We start from the raw sequence: 16,599 nt of genomic DNA, 5'->3' as shown, positions 1-16,599 counted from the left end.
GAACATGGGATTGCATTCAGAACCTTTTTCACTTCAACCTTAAAAGCTTTGTGTGGCTTTTGGGGATGGGGAAGCATCAGTTTAAAATAAAGAGGAAGGAATGTGGGAGAATTGAAGGCCAACTCAGAAGTACTAAAATGTAAACAGCAATGATAAAGTCAGATACAGAAAGTTGTATCTGACCTTTTTCTGCAGCGCCTTCTCATACATTTTCAGAGGTCCCATCCCTCCTGGCCAGCCCAGCAGCCTTGGCATGAAGATGCACTAAAGGGATGAAAACCTCAGGTTCTACAGGCAATGCTAATTTTGAAATTTAAGTTCCTGCCTCTGCATCTCAAGCAACATTTGTCTGACATTGTTTTGATGTATAACAGGTAAATAATTCAGCTAGTTGTTTGCTTTAAAAAGAAGTTCTCTCTTCAGTAAGGAAATGAAAAAGTTTGTTTTCATAGAATTGTAGAATTTTAGGGGCTGGAATGGAGCTCAGAGATGATCCAGCCCCAACCCCTGCCCTGGGCAGGGACACCTCCCACCAGAGCAGGTTGCTCAAGGCTCATCCAACCTGGCTGTGAACACTGCCAGGGTTGGGGCAGTCACAGCCTCCCTGGGCAACCTGTGCCAGTGTCTCATCACCCTCATAGGAAAAAACTTTTTCCTAATATCTTACCTGAATTTCCCCTAATTTCCTTTTGGAACATATGCCTGTCATTGCAGTGACAGTGACTGATGCACCACAGGTTACAAGCAAGGCAACACAAGTTCTCCAGCACTTCTGAATGTGGCTTATGAATTTCCTAGATCAAATATACTTCTGGTTGTTTGAAAAAGGCTTGAAAAATGCCTGTGCTCTGACAACTCCTGACTACACTATACCTGATCGCTTTTACCCTCTATTTCTGGTAGTTTATACTGGAAATGCTGACACCTCCTCCAGTCCAGCAGCATGAAAGACAACTCCAATTAAGCAGTGAGAATGAAAGCACCACTGTTTTCACAAGCAGTGCCGTGGTGACTAGAAATGTCTTTGCTTTTACAATCTCAATTATTTCAGCTGCTGAAGCACACTTGAGAAGAGTTACAGCTTAGCAGTGCACAGACAGTGCAGCTAAGGCCACCACGAAAATAATTCCCATTTCCCTAGGGTGCAACCAGGACATTGTTCTTACCACTTTAGGAGGTAGTTCATCAACACTTTGGAGCTGGCAATAAAACTCCGATAGCATTGCAAGCCCTTCTCTGCACGTGGGGGGATCAGGTACTGCTCTGCTCCTGGTGGGCAGTGCCAGGCTTCACCCAGCTGTGGCCTTGGCATCTGCCAGAATGGAGATTTCAGCCTTTCCAGGCAGGCAAATACTGCGAAATAAATGACTCTAAGCTGGGTTGTGTGGATGGAGAAACTCAGGTCAGAATTATCACATCCATGTCACCAAGACTGCTGTAAGACATGACAGCTCTTCTGCCAGTGAGCGGATCAGCTGCTCCTTATAACCCTTCAGCACTTCAGTCATTAATTATGAAGCTTTCTCTCATCACTACCCTGTAGAGACTGTGCTGTGCTAAAACATTTTCAAGGCTACAGCAGTCTTAGTAATTCTGAGATTTTTTTTTACTTAATCAATCTTTGCATTTGTATGCTGTATTAAGCACCTCTGAGAAATAGGAGTATTAATCAAATGTAATTTTCTGTTATTAAGGTGTGGTTTCCATAAAATGGACTTTTTCACCCATACTGTTCTTCATAATTAAAAAAATGAATCTTTTAATGAAGTCCCTGAAGTTAATACAGTTACAGTGACCTTTGAGCACTTGCAGAATTTTTTTTACAGCAAAAAGAATTTATTTCAGGCTGGAAATTGCCCCATGCCTTTGCCTTTCCAGAAATGGTAAGAACTCTTGGATTGGCAAGGCTGCACATTGCTGTGCTTATTTTTCTGACTTTATATTATTTCAGAATCTCTGAGTGTGGTATGAAAGCCCACAGTCACTTCTCTATCAGGAGCATCTTTGTGATTAAGCCTACTGATACAGCAATTAAGACAGCAGTAGGGTAACAACACAATGCTGAGTAATTTCTTCCTATTATTAGCTACAGCTATTACTGTCAGAAACCTCAGTGTTCTCCCCTTAAAATAAAAAAGACAAAGACACTTCAAAACTTTTCTCTGTCCATTTCAGGAACAGGTCTCTGCTCACCCAGCAAAGAACCCTGGGCAAGTCTGGAACTGTTGCCACTTGCTGCTTTTTCCTCTTTGTGCAGTGGATACAAAGCTCCTGAGCCCACAACCAGTAAGGTTAAGGAAATCCACTGACAATCAGGTCTTGATTATTCCATTACTACTATATTCCTTTTTGCTCCCAGTCCTATGACAATTCCATGATGTAAATCAATTATTACTCTGAGGGCTCAGGAGAAAGATACTCCTCCCCTGGGATGGCTCACAGTCTAATTCTTGGAGGTACATACATCCCTTGCTGCCCACAGAGGCCAATTCTTATCTGCCTATGAAATCTTGAATGCTTAACCCAAGAGTAAAACCTTCCACAAACACAAGGAACACAAGTTAAGATCAAGGGATGAAGCTTCTGATCACACCTATGCAATGCATTTACTTCATGCTAGCAAGGAGTAAAAGGTGGATAAAATGCATATGGATTAGGCACTAACAGTATCTGACAGAGCAAACAGGGACACTAGTTCTGCCTGGACAGGGGCATTCATCTGACTGAGGAACTTCACTCATTTCTCTGTGCTTTCTTCATAAACATGTGCACACTGAAACCACAGCACTTGCCAAGGAGGAAGCTGAGCTGAACTAATTTTGTATGCCTGGAGGATGTATGTGAACCCACAGCATCACACACCAGTGAAGCATCCTCAGCCCTTTGGCCAGGGCAAACTTTGAGTCACATCCTCATTGCCCTTCTGTCAACAGTAGTGGGGTTCTGCCCTTCTCCAGCGAACATCCAAGAGATCCAACCATCACAAACTGAGTAAGATGACCCGCAGAGTAGCTTCTGTCTACGTTAGGGAGCTGGGAATCAATTTCTTACTCGACAGATGCATTAGCTGCTGCAACACACACCCAGCAAACTCCTACCTCGCTGCTGCTCTAGTACAGGCCACACTGGGAGCAGAACCCTAGAGATCATCCAGTCCCAACCCCTGCCCTGAGCAGGGACACATCCCACCAGAGCAGGTTGCTCAAGGCTTCATCCAACCTGGCTGTGAACACTGCCAGTGTTGAGGCATCTCCTACCTCCCTGGGCAACCTGTGCCAGTGTCTTAACCACTCTCACAGGAAGAAACTTTCTAATATCTAACCTAAATGTCCCCTCTTTCAATTTGTACCCATTGCCCCTTGTCCTGTCATTGCAGCTCCTAACCAAGAGTGTCTCTCTCTGCAGCTTCCCTGAAGCCTCTTGAGATACTGGAAGGTTGCTATGAGTTCTCCAGACAACCTTCTCTTCTCCAGCCTGAACAGCCTCAACTTCCTCTGCCTTTCTTTCCTTGCCCAGAAAACACTTACCCTTAGAATTCATGCACTTGGGACTAAAACAAATCTCCAAACTGTGGGACACAACTTTGGCAGCTCGGTAGCAAAAGTAAGCGCACCCAAAATTGTGGATGACAGCTGAGGGGCTCATCTGCAGCTTCATATCTGCAGGATTAAGCACCTGCAGAGGCACATTTGTATCCAGCACAGCATTCCTTGCAAACCTGCCCCTGGAGGATCTGTGCCCTTCTTCCCACTGTCAGCTCTTTCAGCGAGTGAAATCCTGGCGCCCTCAGCCTACGGAAAGATCCACCTCAGCTATAAAGCATTCCCTTCAGGAACCACAAAGAAAATTAATTATTCAGCAGCATGAGCCTTAAAGAATGTATTTTTGTTTGGCAGAAAATGTCAACAAGCAAATGACAGCGCAGGGTGCTGTCTTGCCAAGACAAGGGGAAGGTTCACATTAGGGTTTAATGTCATGGCATCCAAACAAAAACCCTCTTCACTCAAGGTCTGTTCAGTATCAGCCAGACTGAAACCAAATTCAACTTTCGTTCTGCAAACCCCCTAACCATACACTACAGTCTCTATATGAAATGTGGCTTGCCATGCAAGATACAACCCTTCCTGCCAAAGCCAACAGGAGATGACAAGGAGGATCCAAAGGAAGTTTTTGATACCATGTGTAGTACATCTGTTTCTAATGTTGCTTCGTGTCGTTTCTCTGATCACATAAGGCACTTCACCTACTTCCAAGTGCTGCACGTGCATCTCTCCCTGACATGCTCACGGCCATTCACACGCACAAGGCCAAAACCTTTATGTTCTGGGTAGAGAGGTGGGTTGTCCTTGCTACACTAGGGCTCTTAACACAAGGCTGCTTCAGGAAATGACATGAGAGCCAGCCACAATAGCAAGAAATACGATCCCTATGAGAAGGAAATACAGAATCATAGAATCATTAAGGTTGGAAAAGACCTCTAAGGTCAGTGAGTCCCACCATTAACCCAGCGCTGCCAAGTCCACTGCTAAACCATGTCCCTAAGTGCCACATCTACATTTTTTTGAACACTTCCAGGGATGGTATATTGATTACCTTGCTGCCCTCAGCACTCCAAGAAGTTACCCACCCTGGGGTCCTTCCACACCATCAAAACTGAGCCATAGAACAAGAGCAAGTAAATGGCAACAAGCTAATCCTCTCCATTGGTCTCTTCTCCCAGGCAACCAGCAGCAGGACAAGAGGGCACAGACTCAAGCTCTGCCAGGGGAGGGTTAGGTTGGAGATTAGGAAGAGATTTTTTAGGGAGAGAGAGTGCTCAGGCATTGGAATGTGCTGCCCAGGGAGGTGGTGGATTCCCCATCCCTGGAGGTTTTCAAGCTGAGACTGGATGTGGCACTTAGTGCCATGGTCTAGTGACCACGGTAGGGTTGGACTTGATGATTTTTGAGGTCTCTTCCAACCAGGCTGATTCTATGATCATCTCATGCTGAGGGAGAGGAAGGGAGTGCTGTGCAGCCAGACTGACACTGTCAGCAGCCACTGCTTCCTCACTGCATCATGCAAATCAGGAGCATTTTGGTGCAGCATGACACAGATGACAGGCCATGCTCCCAAGGCCGAGCGCAGGAGTTCACGAGCGTGAAACCCTGTTTATCCTGTCTGCTTGGGATGGGTTTTGATCTCTTATTTTGCAGTTGCACTTTCAGTGCTTTGAGCCTTTATGGATCATTAAATAAAGTTGCTGATGTTTTCAAATACTTAAATGCCTACCTGGCCTTCTTGAAAATTTCATTTTTTTCCCCTCAGCTCGGCACTTTTCTACCTGCACATATGTTCACTGTGTGGATGAATGATTTAGTATACTGAGCAATGTAAAACCATCTTGTTCGTGGGGTTTTTTTTGCTTTCTCATATTATATAAGCCAAGCATACTGCAAATTTGATATTTTCATGCACCTTATTTCACATAGTTCTCAGAACGACTAGTTAAAAATGAGGTCAATGAAAGCAAGTGTGAAGGTGCAAAGGAGCAGTATTTTTTTATTGTTTGCCACTACTCTCAGGTAAAGAGAACTTCACAAGTGATGAGATGCTGCTCTGACAGAAAAGCTGGATGCAGCAGGAGGGCTGAACTAGCATGAATTCTGCACCAGTCCCTTCAGGCTTGCATTGCAAATGCCAATGCTGTGGCTAGAGCAGCATGTAAACATGGAGCCTGAGCTTCAGTTAGACCTCTCAGCACCAAATATATTCTCACCCTCTAAAATTATAATGGAGTAAGTTAAAAATACATAGGTGACAGCTGAGAAAGCGTTCCTCCTATCCTGAGGAACTGAGCAAAAAAAAAAATAATTTACATTTACACGGATTGAATGGAGAAATCCTGCACTAACAGGTGGTGGGGAGAGGAGAATAATAATTCTCACTTCTCATTAATATTATTGCCACTCTAAATTTATTCTAATGGGTTTCAAAAAGCCAGAAAAAAAACCCCCACCATTTTTAACGAGGAAAAAATTAAACACGTGCCTTTGTTGAACAAGTCTCCAGTATCACCCGTGAAAGGACTCACTGTTGTGCACACAACTGGCCTTTTCAGCAGAGAATGCTGACAATGGGACTTTCTTTAAAAAGTCCTTTGAAAGAAAGTGCTCTATTAAAACAAAAGTCATGTAAAAATAGCTTAATTAAAAATTAAATAAAATACAAGAGCGAGCTGCTTCCTCTGGTTAGTTCAGCTCCCCACGGCCAACGCTGTGTTTTGGAAAATGTCTGTAGGACACGGTAGCGTTCCCAGTTAAGCCTGTCAGCCAGTCACCTTGAGTGCACAAACACACCCATTTCTCTAACAAATCACAGACACTGCCTAGCCTGAAGAGGATTAGAAAACTCCACAAATGCTTGTTGTGCTGCCTCAAGGTTCAGATGTGAATTCTTGCAAATGATTTTATCACCCATCCCTGTTCTTTCCACTAAAACACTACAACTTCCTTTGCTGGCACCGACTAAGTGAAACCTGATCTCTGAAGAATAAGTTATTACTGCAGTACTAATAATACTCTCCCTGCCTCCCACTAAGACTTGCAATGTTTTAATGAACAACAGAACAATATTTGAAAAATAATTCCATATGTACGTTCTGTAAACAGACCTCAGGCTCTTATACGGCTTTGACCTGAAGTGCACTGTACTGTACTGTCTCCACGAAATGAAATTTAAGTCGAGTACAAAGAAGCACATTTATATGCAAGCTCTGAAAGCTGTAGGTTCTTCATGCAGCAAAGTTCCTTCCCTGTACACCCAGAATGGAGTAGGACAGTTTCCACCCTGGCTGCAGTTCACCAGTTTTTACTGGGAGTTGATCAGCACGTTGCTGGGCCTCAGTCTCCGCTCACGGGAGGACTCAAACATGACTGAACATCACTCTCATGGGCCCCATGAGTCTCCTGTCACTTGCTGCACCATGGTACAGCTTCAGAGAGGATGGGTGCCAGCAATAGGCTGGAGCACTCTTGGGGGGCACTGGGAAAACCTCTTGGCTTGAGGAGACCCTAACAACTGGGTCACTTGCCTCCTCTGTGCAGGCTCTGTTACAGAAGGTTAATGGAGATACACCTATGATGCTGCTCAAAGCACCTGGAGAGGTAAATCTTTGCACTCAACCATCTTACTGGCTAGAACCAGGTTTCCCCCAACCAAACAGCTCAACATTCCAGGTCACAATGGCAATCACAAGCTGGTTCTGTGCACCTACCACAACCCCTCAGAGTCACTCTGGGTGGAGGCATCAACAGCTTGGGTGCTTTGAGACTAACCTTATAGTTCCCCATGTCCCTTATCACATCTCACACCTGCCACATGCAAAACAACAGCTCACACTGGAATGAGGCAAGGCCAGAGAGAAATAACCCAACAAGGAATCTTATACTTCAAAAGCTCAAATAAAGCTTTGAAGAGCCAAGATGGCTACGGTCTTAACACATCTTTTAAAGTCATCATTCTTACAATCCCAGCTGTAAAAGATCCCCAAATTAGTCCAAGATTTATGAGCACATCAGGTGTGTTGGATGTGTGACACGCTGATCCAGCAGCTTGCACTGGGACTCGTGATGCTCTGTGTGGTGCACTAGCTCTGCATGGAGCAGGGTCACATTTAGCATCACCTCTCCAGCTGCAGAGCCTCTGGCCTCACTAACAGCTCTACTGACTACATGAATCACTGGAGGAACACACCACCATTTAACACAGGAGAAGGCAGCAGGACCCAGCCCTTAATGACTTCTATTTTCTTATTTAACTTGGCAGTTGTCCTTAAATTTATCTAACAACTTCTCTCAGATGTTCCTTTAAAAAGAATTTAATTTCTTGTCTCCCTGTTGGTTAACACAATTAAAGACTACTGGTTGACCTTAATGGAGAGATTTTTTTTTTTCTTAATTTTTCTGCACTCCCTGAGGAGTTATACTTACATCATGCATGGAGTCAAGAAGTTTAGTCAGTTGGTAGAATCTCTGCCAGCTTTGCCCAGAGTTACTTGGACATTTAGTTACCATCTTCTTTAGTTCTTTAATGTAATTTGCCCTCATTTCTTCAAATGCAGCTTGGCTTTTGAGACCATCCTTGGGAACTGTCATTGAAAAGACAGTCTGAAATTAATATTAACTGCATTGCTTATTATTTTGATGTGCATACTTAAACAGTTACACCAGTTAATGGATGAAGGAATTAAACCTTTAAGCAAAGTCCATAATTTTACAGACATTGGTAAGGGATCAACAACATCATACAGATTTCCAAGCAATTCAGGCATCCTCTCCAGATGTGTGATTGCAGAGGCTGTGGCAGAGGACGAGATAACATCTCAGAAAAATGACACATGCTACCCTCATGTCCAAACTGTTTCTAATACAATCCAACCACATTAAAAAAAAAAGCAGATGGATCAAGAGGATTTTTTTAGAAGTGGAAGACGTGATTTATCAGTCTTGAACGAGTTCCCACACTTGGCAGAGGAGGAGAAGGTACAGAATTACAGCTGTTATCTGCAGAAATGCTAGACCAAGTGACACATTTTGATGCCATCAAGTCAGATCTAAAATTCCCTTGAATGTTAGCAAGCATCTGCATAACACCTAGGACAAACCAAACGATTCTGCATGGAACAGAAGACTCTTTTCCCAACAGGCATCCTGACCCAGTGTTTGACCACCCCAGACAGTTGCAAGCATTTCTAGTGTCCTGTTAAAGATTCCATCTGCCATCTTCACAACTGGGCTAAAAGTAGAGATTTCTGATACTTTTTACTGTGACTGGTATCAACACAACTAATTACAAAAGCAAATACACTGTTTCTTTACAGATTGCAAATACCCTTGCACTTCAGCAGGTTCTGCCCTGAACAGGAATGGCTTATTAGGATCAGATGACTATGAAAACTCCGAAGAGGTTATTAATAACATTACTCAAAATATTCTGGTGTTTAGTATCTGAATTGGTTGAACACTGCTTAGCCAGCGAGTGTTTTATTCTCTGTATCTCTTAATGATAGTCCACAGAAGGAAAATAAAATACTATACTGTACAGGAGTGAGTTTATTTCTTAAGCAAGCCAGAAAGCTACATCAGAGTAAGCTAAATGGGAAATTACCTCTCAAGAAAGGAAAGAAAAAGAGGTGCTATTCCAATTTAGCTTACCTTGACTTAACATTTTGACAGAAATTGTCTTGTTCATCCATTCTCTTCTCTTTGAAATCCTGTGAACTGCCCTTTATCTCACTGAAATCACATCATAAACATGTGATAACTGCCCAAACAGCTCCAGAGTAGAAGCTTTAAGAAAAAGCACCAGTATCTACCAGAGCAATTTAGCAGTGGAAAACAAGGAGGAGCTGTACCACCACATGAGCAACAAGGACTTGAGGCCACCAAGTGCTGGAAGGGGGCACAAGAAATCTTTAGAAAAAGTCTTGGAGGTAACACATAGACCTGCCTATTGCTTGCTAAATATTTGTATTATCTAATCACAGTATAAACATTATCTATTAATATTTTATAAACATAACATTATTTTTTAAATTCTAGATGTAAACTCTCTGAGTCAGTTGGCTGACAGATAAATGAAACTGTCTGGAACAAATCTACACATTCAGTTCAAGCTGAAAGAATACAGAGGCACCAATCAAGATGAGTAAAGCCATCAGAATATGCTGTGGCCCTTACACAAAATGCATGGGCTTTACTGTTCCTTTAATACTCACAGGCTTATATTCCTACATGCTGCTTAAAGACTGTTAGAGCCACTCTTTTCTTTGTCTACTACTATGTGTTTTACTGTTCTGTCTGAAAATTATTATACCATCAACCCAGCCAGATTATTAAGAAAGACCACAAATAAAGAGAACTCAAGCAAAACATGAAATTCTGGAGGTTTGCCCAGTTGTTTCTGATTTTACTTATTAAATGCAGCAATGCTGTTGGTAAGCTCCCAAAATCTATGGTCTGAGGAAAGCAAGAAAACAATTGAGTTGTAATGTGTGGTTTCTTCCACATGTATATGGGAGTGAAACTTCCTTGATGTGGTCATCATGAAAGTTTCAGAATAACTTATACTCTGCTCATCACATGATTCCATAGAAAAAAAAAGTAAATTAAAACAAACCTGGTGTTTTCCATCATGAGATTGTACCAAGGTGCAACGATTCTAAACCAGGTTTGTTACCCTTCACATGACACTCTCTGGGTTTTACCACTGTCTTCATTTCCATTTTGCTCTCCCTTCTCTCTCTCTCTCTCTCTAATGTAAATATCCTGATTCTCCCAAAACAAACTATTTTTAGCAGGTTTTCTAGTGACCATGGTGTGTGCTTCAAAGAGACTCAGCTCACTGAAGTTAATTGGCCAAGCTGATCTCACCTAACAGATTCTTGCAATAACTCATTACTTAACACTCTCCAGAGGGTAGAATAATAAATACTTAGCTTAAAGACATTTTGCTGTGTTTTTACAATGCCTTCAGGTTCTTTTTCTAAAGATTCTCCCCCTTTAGGGCTGATTAAAAAGCAGCAGACATCAATCCAGACACCACCTGAAGAACATTTTGGGAGCCTGCGTGCCCTGAGCACATCCATGTGAAGCACTGCTAGTTGCTTCTGGAGACAACATGAGTGACAACCTTCAAAAAAGCATCCCTGGGGCATCTTAACTCCCCACAGTTCCAGTTTCACTGGCAGACACTTCCTCCATCCCTCGGTGGGGTGGGACCTGGGGGTCAGACTCCACAGGCCAGGACACAAGTGCTCCTCACCCAGAGGTGTCTCTCTCCATCCCAGAGAGCTGGAATGGCTTCAGTCAGAGGGAGGGAGGGAGGGAGACAGCTGAGCACAAGAAAACCTTACAGCCCCAGGAGGTTTCTGTTAGTGGATCCAAATCCTCTCCAGTTCTGATGGGAACTGCAGCTTCCCATCCTCCTTCCAAGGCAGATACTCTAACCACAGAGCTACCAGCTGGGTGGGATGGGTGAAAGGCACTGCAGGCAGGGAAAAGTGCCCATCACACCACCTCACCTCTTGCTTTTGCTGGATGTTGCAAATCCTTTCATGGCCACCTATCTGCTCCTGCAGCCAGCATGTCCATGCCATGTGTGGGGACTCAGGAGGCTCCTGGGTGCCTAAATCTGTTGCTGCATCAGCCTGCAGTGGTTTCAGTGATAAATGCCTTCCAGTCCTGCACAACTCATGCCTACTGCTTGCCATTCACTTGTTCTCTCATCTTTGGCAGAAGGTGGGCTGATGGGAGAAGGCAGCAGGACCTCAAGGGGCTCCACTCACCACCAAATGGGGACATGCTCTGTGCAGCATGAGCCCTGGCAGCCCCTGGTGTCCTTGGACACACATCCTGCTGCTGACAGCTTGAGTGAAAGCCAGAATAAGCACATAAGTCCCTGTGATCTCCTGCTCCTTCTCTCCCTGTGCAATACCCCTACATCCAGCCACCTACTGCCAGGGGAATCCTTGCCCAGGGAGGTCACTGAAGTGACATCATGATGTCACTGAGTGGGTCCCACAAAAAGGAGCAGGATTCTAGAGAAGAAAGTTTGGTTACAGGTAACTAGCTTTTTCACCAAGACTGATGGAAAAGTAATGTACAAACTGTCTGTGTATTTATACAACTGTACTGGGACAGGAGTGTTCCAATATTTTCAGTAAGATAAGACCAAGAGATCTGCTAATTACTACACAGTGCTGCAACAAATGCCAAGATGTAATTTTGTATTTTAAAACTCAAAGAATGATGCTCCAGAGAAAAACAAAGCACACACTGTCATTTATTACTCTTTCAGAACCCTGTGTAAGGGCTTACCATTCCCAAGTCACTTGGCATTACAAAATCATTTGCTCTGTGGTACAGGCAATGTACATCTTTTGGTCTTGAAGGTGATGTTAAGTCAGACAAACTTTGGTGGCTTTGAATGTTGAGCAGGGATTTTCCCTCAATCCCTACAGCTGTGGCACTTTCTTGGCATGTCTGGCCAACTTGTGTGGTCAGCCTACAGAGAGGGTGGCTAAAGTCCCTTCCCTGTCCACTCCTGTCCCTCCAATGCACATGACACATCCAAATTGCAAAGACACTTCCCGTGCTAATTGCAGATAAACCCCAAGACAGAAAACCAGGCTTATTTCTGCATCCCAGCTGGAAACAGTTTAGCTCTTTTGTCACATTAGTTAAAATCACTGCATCGCTTTGTGAATTGGAGTATTTTCAAATATTCCCATGTAACTATGAATCCAACTTACCTGTGCTTAAAAGCAGCAAAACTTTCATGATAGTGTACTCCTCAAAGCTAAGCTGCAGACGAACAAACTGCAGACTGATCTGGTGCATCCCCTGGCACAGTTCAAACATGGCAGACTGGCGCATCCGTTCCCTGCAAAGAGAAAAAACAAAATCCAGAGGATAAATATGGCAGAGCACAACGTGCATGGGGGAGCCTACACATGGGTAAAGAGAGGTGTGACCTAGAAATCAAACACTGATCACACAGAGGGCAGTGAGACATGCTGTAAAGAGCTGGGGAACAGGGGAATATGGAGTTGCCCCAGACCCTGGGCAGGGACACCTCCTCACTAGATCAGATTGCTCGAGGCTTCATCCAACCTGGCCTTGAACACCACCAGGGCTGGGGCAGCCACAGCCTCCCTGGGCAACCTGGGACAGTGTCTCACCACCCTCACAAGAAAAACGTTTTTCTCACATCTAACCTAGACTTTCCCTCCTTCAATTTGAACCCATTACCACTTGTCCTGTCCCTGCAGTTCCTAACACAGAGTCCCTCTCCAGCTCCTTGTACAGACTTCAGATATTGAAAAGCTGCTCTGAGGTCTCCACAGAGTCTTCTCTTCTCCAGGCTGAACAGCCCCATGCCATGTGTGCCATGCCATGCCAATTCACTACACCATAGGCAACACTAACCTCCACCCCCTGAAAGGAACAGCAACAAATGTCATTTGAGTTTGATACACAAATGATGTTAATGAACTGGCAATGATGTTTTAAAATTTACTTGAATTGTCAGTGTTTGTTCAGCTCTGCCCTGGCTGATGGAAATGTGCCTGCTGAAGGGATCAGAACAACTGAGAAACCTACACCCATGTTCTAAATGATATAACCCCCTCCCCCATCAGTTGACACCTCTTGTTCAAACACTGAAATATTAAAAAAATCATGTGGTTTTTTTTTCCAAAATAGTAATCTAAAATAATCTGGAATACAAGAATACATAAAACAAGGAACTTGTTCATTAATGCAGATTTTTGCCTGTTAAACTGCAAAATAATTAGGATGACTTATGTTCAGTTTACTTTTTCTTTTCTTTAAACATACTTTCATAAATTTAGCTTTGGACCTTCTCTCTCTCCTCTGAGGTAACCCCAGGCTAACCTATCCTGCCTGAGTTTCAGGCAGAATTAGTTAGGATTTTGCTGAACTTCTAAAGCTGTCATCCCAAACCACAATGGCTACAGCAGCCATCCAGAATTTCCTGGCTCAGCTGAAACTATCACACACACACACACACACACACATATATGCAGGTATTTACACTTATTTAGACAACTCTAGTTGTTCAGTGACCACTACTTTTTTTTTTTTTTTTTTAAATTACTCAAACCCATTTGTCTGTATTTCTTCAAAGGTCTTTTTTTTTTCCCACATAATTGTGGAATTGGATGGAATTGGATGAAGTTCAGCTAATTATTTTAACCAAGCAACTGCCTTTTCAAATATACAAATTGGCTGGTGAAAGAGAAGAATCATACTGTGTGCAAACAAAGGCTGACATAATCTTCCTGGTGTTGTATTTCACTACTGCCAGGGCAGATTTTATTTTCCTCCTTAATACCCATAAAAGCAGACTCCCCATTGTTATATGGGCTCTGCACTTTCCCCCTGCTCCACCCTCTTCTGGAGACTAAGAATTGCCAGCTTCTTTTTTAAATTTAATTTAATAGTAGCAGTAATGCCATATTTATTTGTTTTTATTGTGCAGCATGGACTGCAGAGAAGAAAATGAATAGAAAATAGTCTTTGGATGCTTTGGATGCTGATGGAAATGCCACTTGGCCCTCTCTTTGGGAGGCTGGATGCACACAAGCCCAGTCATGTGCTGCAGAGGACTTAGAGACATCACTTGCACACTCTCAGTGCTGGTTGTGTACTACAAATGCACACAAAGTGACCCTGAGAACTGGAATCAGATGGAGCAGAAAAGGATTTGCAGAATTAAAAGACAGCAGACACACACACAAATGGGCATTTCTGAAGCTGCTGTGCCTAGGGTCCTGCTCCAGCTCCAGGTCTGCCTGAAGTTGGTGGCCCCCACCGAGCACAGCCACCCCTGGACCTCTCCCAGTGTGTAGATGAGTCCTTAGGATGGAGGACTGAGTGTGCCAGGGGTGGGGGCTCCTTCTCATTTGGACACTGCATGATGCAGCCCATCCCTCTTTGGGGACATCCCCCTAATCCAGCTCGAGGTCCTCCTGCCTGACAAGTTGTTATTGCCCAGAGCCCAAAGGGCTGCAGGCACCTCTGAGCTCACCTAGAGACAGCTGGGGAAAAAGGGTCCCAGAAGACCCCAAGGAGGGAAGTCTGATCCCTCCTGCTCCCCTCCCTCTTCCCAGAATTAGCAATCCAGGTCTAGAATCATAGAATCCACCAGGTTGGAAAAGACGTCCAAGATCATTGAGTCCAACCGTACTGTGATTACTAGACCATGGCACTAAGAGTCACAACCAGTCTCATCTTGAAAACAAGATTAGGACCAATAACAGTGGCTTCTAACTGACCACTCCCTGGAGACTCAGCATGATACATGCTGAAATGAAAAGGCAAATGATTAGTAAGGGGAATATGTATTTGAAAAAAAAAAAATTAAGGTATATCTCAGACTGCCAAAGACAGGAGGATTCAAAGTAAGAACAGTCTATTATATTCATCAATGCTTTTACAGGACACCAAGGTTAGTTTCTCCAGCCCCAGAACATAAAGCTGCTGCCACCACCTCCATCTGTGTTTGACCTCCACAGAGAGGAGAAGCACAAGACCTTTCATCACATACCACAAGCCACACAGCAAATAATAAAATGAAACATTATGATGTTTTGTCTCAGGTTTCTTATGCTTTCACTAAACAGTGTAGAAAAACACTCTCTGTGAGATGCAATGTAAAAGTATTCTGACTCAAACCCTGTACTTTTCACATTGCATTGCATTTTTTGTGACATTTCACTTCTTCAACCATGTGTTTTCTTTGTACTTGTTTTGCTTTTATATGATTGCCTAAATAGAAGAATTTCCGTAATAGTCAGGTGTTATTTAGTTATTTTTCTGTCTTTCTTTTAAATATTTAGTCTTTTATCTACTTACAAATATTGATATTTACCTTACCCTCGAGGAAAACCTAACGGCATTGTTTGTAGTGGGATAAACTTATACACAGAAGGAGTTACTAAGTGGTTTGTTTAACTTACTCAAACTTGTAATTTCAAATCAGTTTCCCTCCTGAAAAACCAATTCAGGTGATTTATTACTTATTTATGAATTATTACTAACGACAAATTATGCTAGTTAATTCATGACTCTGTTTAATGCAAGCTAAGCATTTTGTGGGGAGTTTACAGTTTGATTTTAAACCACACTGTAAAATAAGAGGGTACAGAGCTTTGCAAAAATTTGGATGCTGCAATCACAGATATCCCAACACCATGAGAGTAACAACAAAATAAAGCAATAGAAATATGTTAAAAGAGAAGGAACACACAGACATTTGGGCATGTCAACACAGAATCATAGATTTTTAGGGGTTGGAATGCACCTTACAGATCATCTAGTCCCAACCCCTGCCCTGGGCAGGGACACCTCCCACCAGAGCAGGTTGCTCAAGGCTCATCCAACCTGGCTGTGAACACTGCCAGGGTTGGGGCAGCCACAGCCTCCCTGGGCAACCTGGGACAGTGTCTCACCATCCTCACAGGGAAAACTTCTGCCTAACATCTGACCTAAATTTCACCTCTTTTAATTTGTACCCATTGCCCCTTGTCCTGTCCCTGCAGCTCCTAACAGAGTCCCTCTGCAGCTTCCCTGTAGGCCCCTTCAGACACTGAAAGGCTGCTATGAGGTCTTCATGCAGCTTTTTCTTCTCCTACATAACATGCATGAAGTTATCTCTTCCTTACTGAATGCATCATCTAAGAATAAATATCATCAAGTCACATCAAGTGCCACTGCCATCACAGGGAAGAGCTAAAACAGACATCTATGTCTCCTTCCCCCTACCTAACCTTCCTACCAAACCAAATTCTACCTCTGACATCTAAACTTCTCGACATGGAAAAAGGAAAACATGGAGATCTGGAATATAAGAGCATATATCTTTATGGGGACATTTAAGAAGGTAAGTACATTTAAGTAATAAAAGGCGTGGAGCCAAAGCTCTGAATCCGCTGTGTGGCTATGCATTCAAAAGTGGTGTCATTAGCTCAGTTTAGCTTAATCCTCCTTCGTAATAATACGCTTTAAACTTTACACCTTAAATTAATCCATCTTA

At 43.2% G+C, this 16,599-nt stretch overlaps 1 protein-coding gene across 1 annotated transcript in view; it reads right to left on the bottom strand.

Moving 5' to 3' along the window:
• The window catches only part of LOC103802204 (mineralocorticoid receptor-like), a 51,707-nt gene that overhangs the window by 3,881 nt on the left and 31,227 nt on the right, over positions 1–16,599 (bottom strand). Inside the window, exons 4-5 of the mRNA XM_009074657.1 lie at positions 12,293–12,423; positions 7,971–8,128 (exon numbers count right to left, since the gene is read on the bottom strand). Of these exons, the coding sequence (XP_009072905.1) occupies positions 7,971–8,128; positions 12,293–12,423 (289 nt within the window). The remainder of the gene's footprint in view (positions 1–7,970; positions 8,129–12,292; positions 12,424–16,599) is intronic.

The sequence above is a fragment of the Acanthisitta chloris genome, unplaced genomic scaffold (genome assembly GCF_000695815.1).
Source record: "Acanthisitta chloris isolate BGI_N310 unplaced genomic scaffold, ASM69581v1 scaffold17485, whole genome shotgun sequence".
NCBI classification, from domain to species: Eukaryota; Metazoa; Chordata; class Aves; order Passeriformes; family Acanthisittidae; genus Acanthisitta; species Acanthisitta chloris.
The sequence above is the reverse complement of the archived record's forward strand: the minus strand, read 5'-3'. Positions and strand labels throughout refer to the sequence as shown.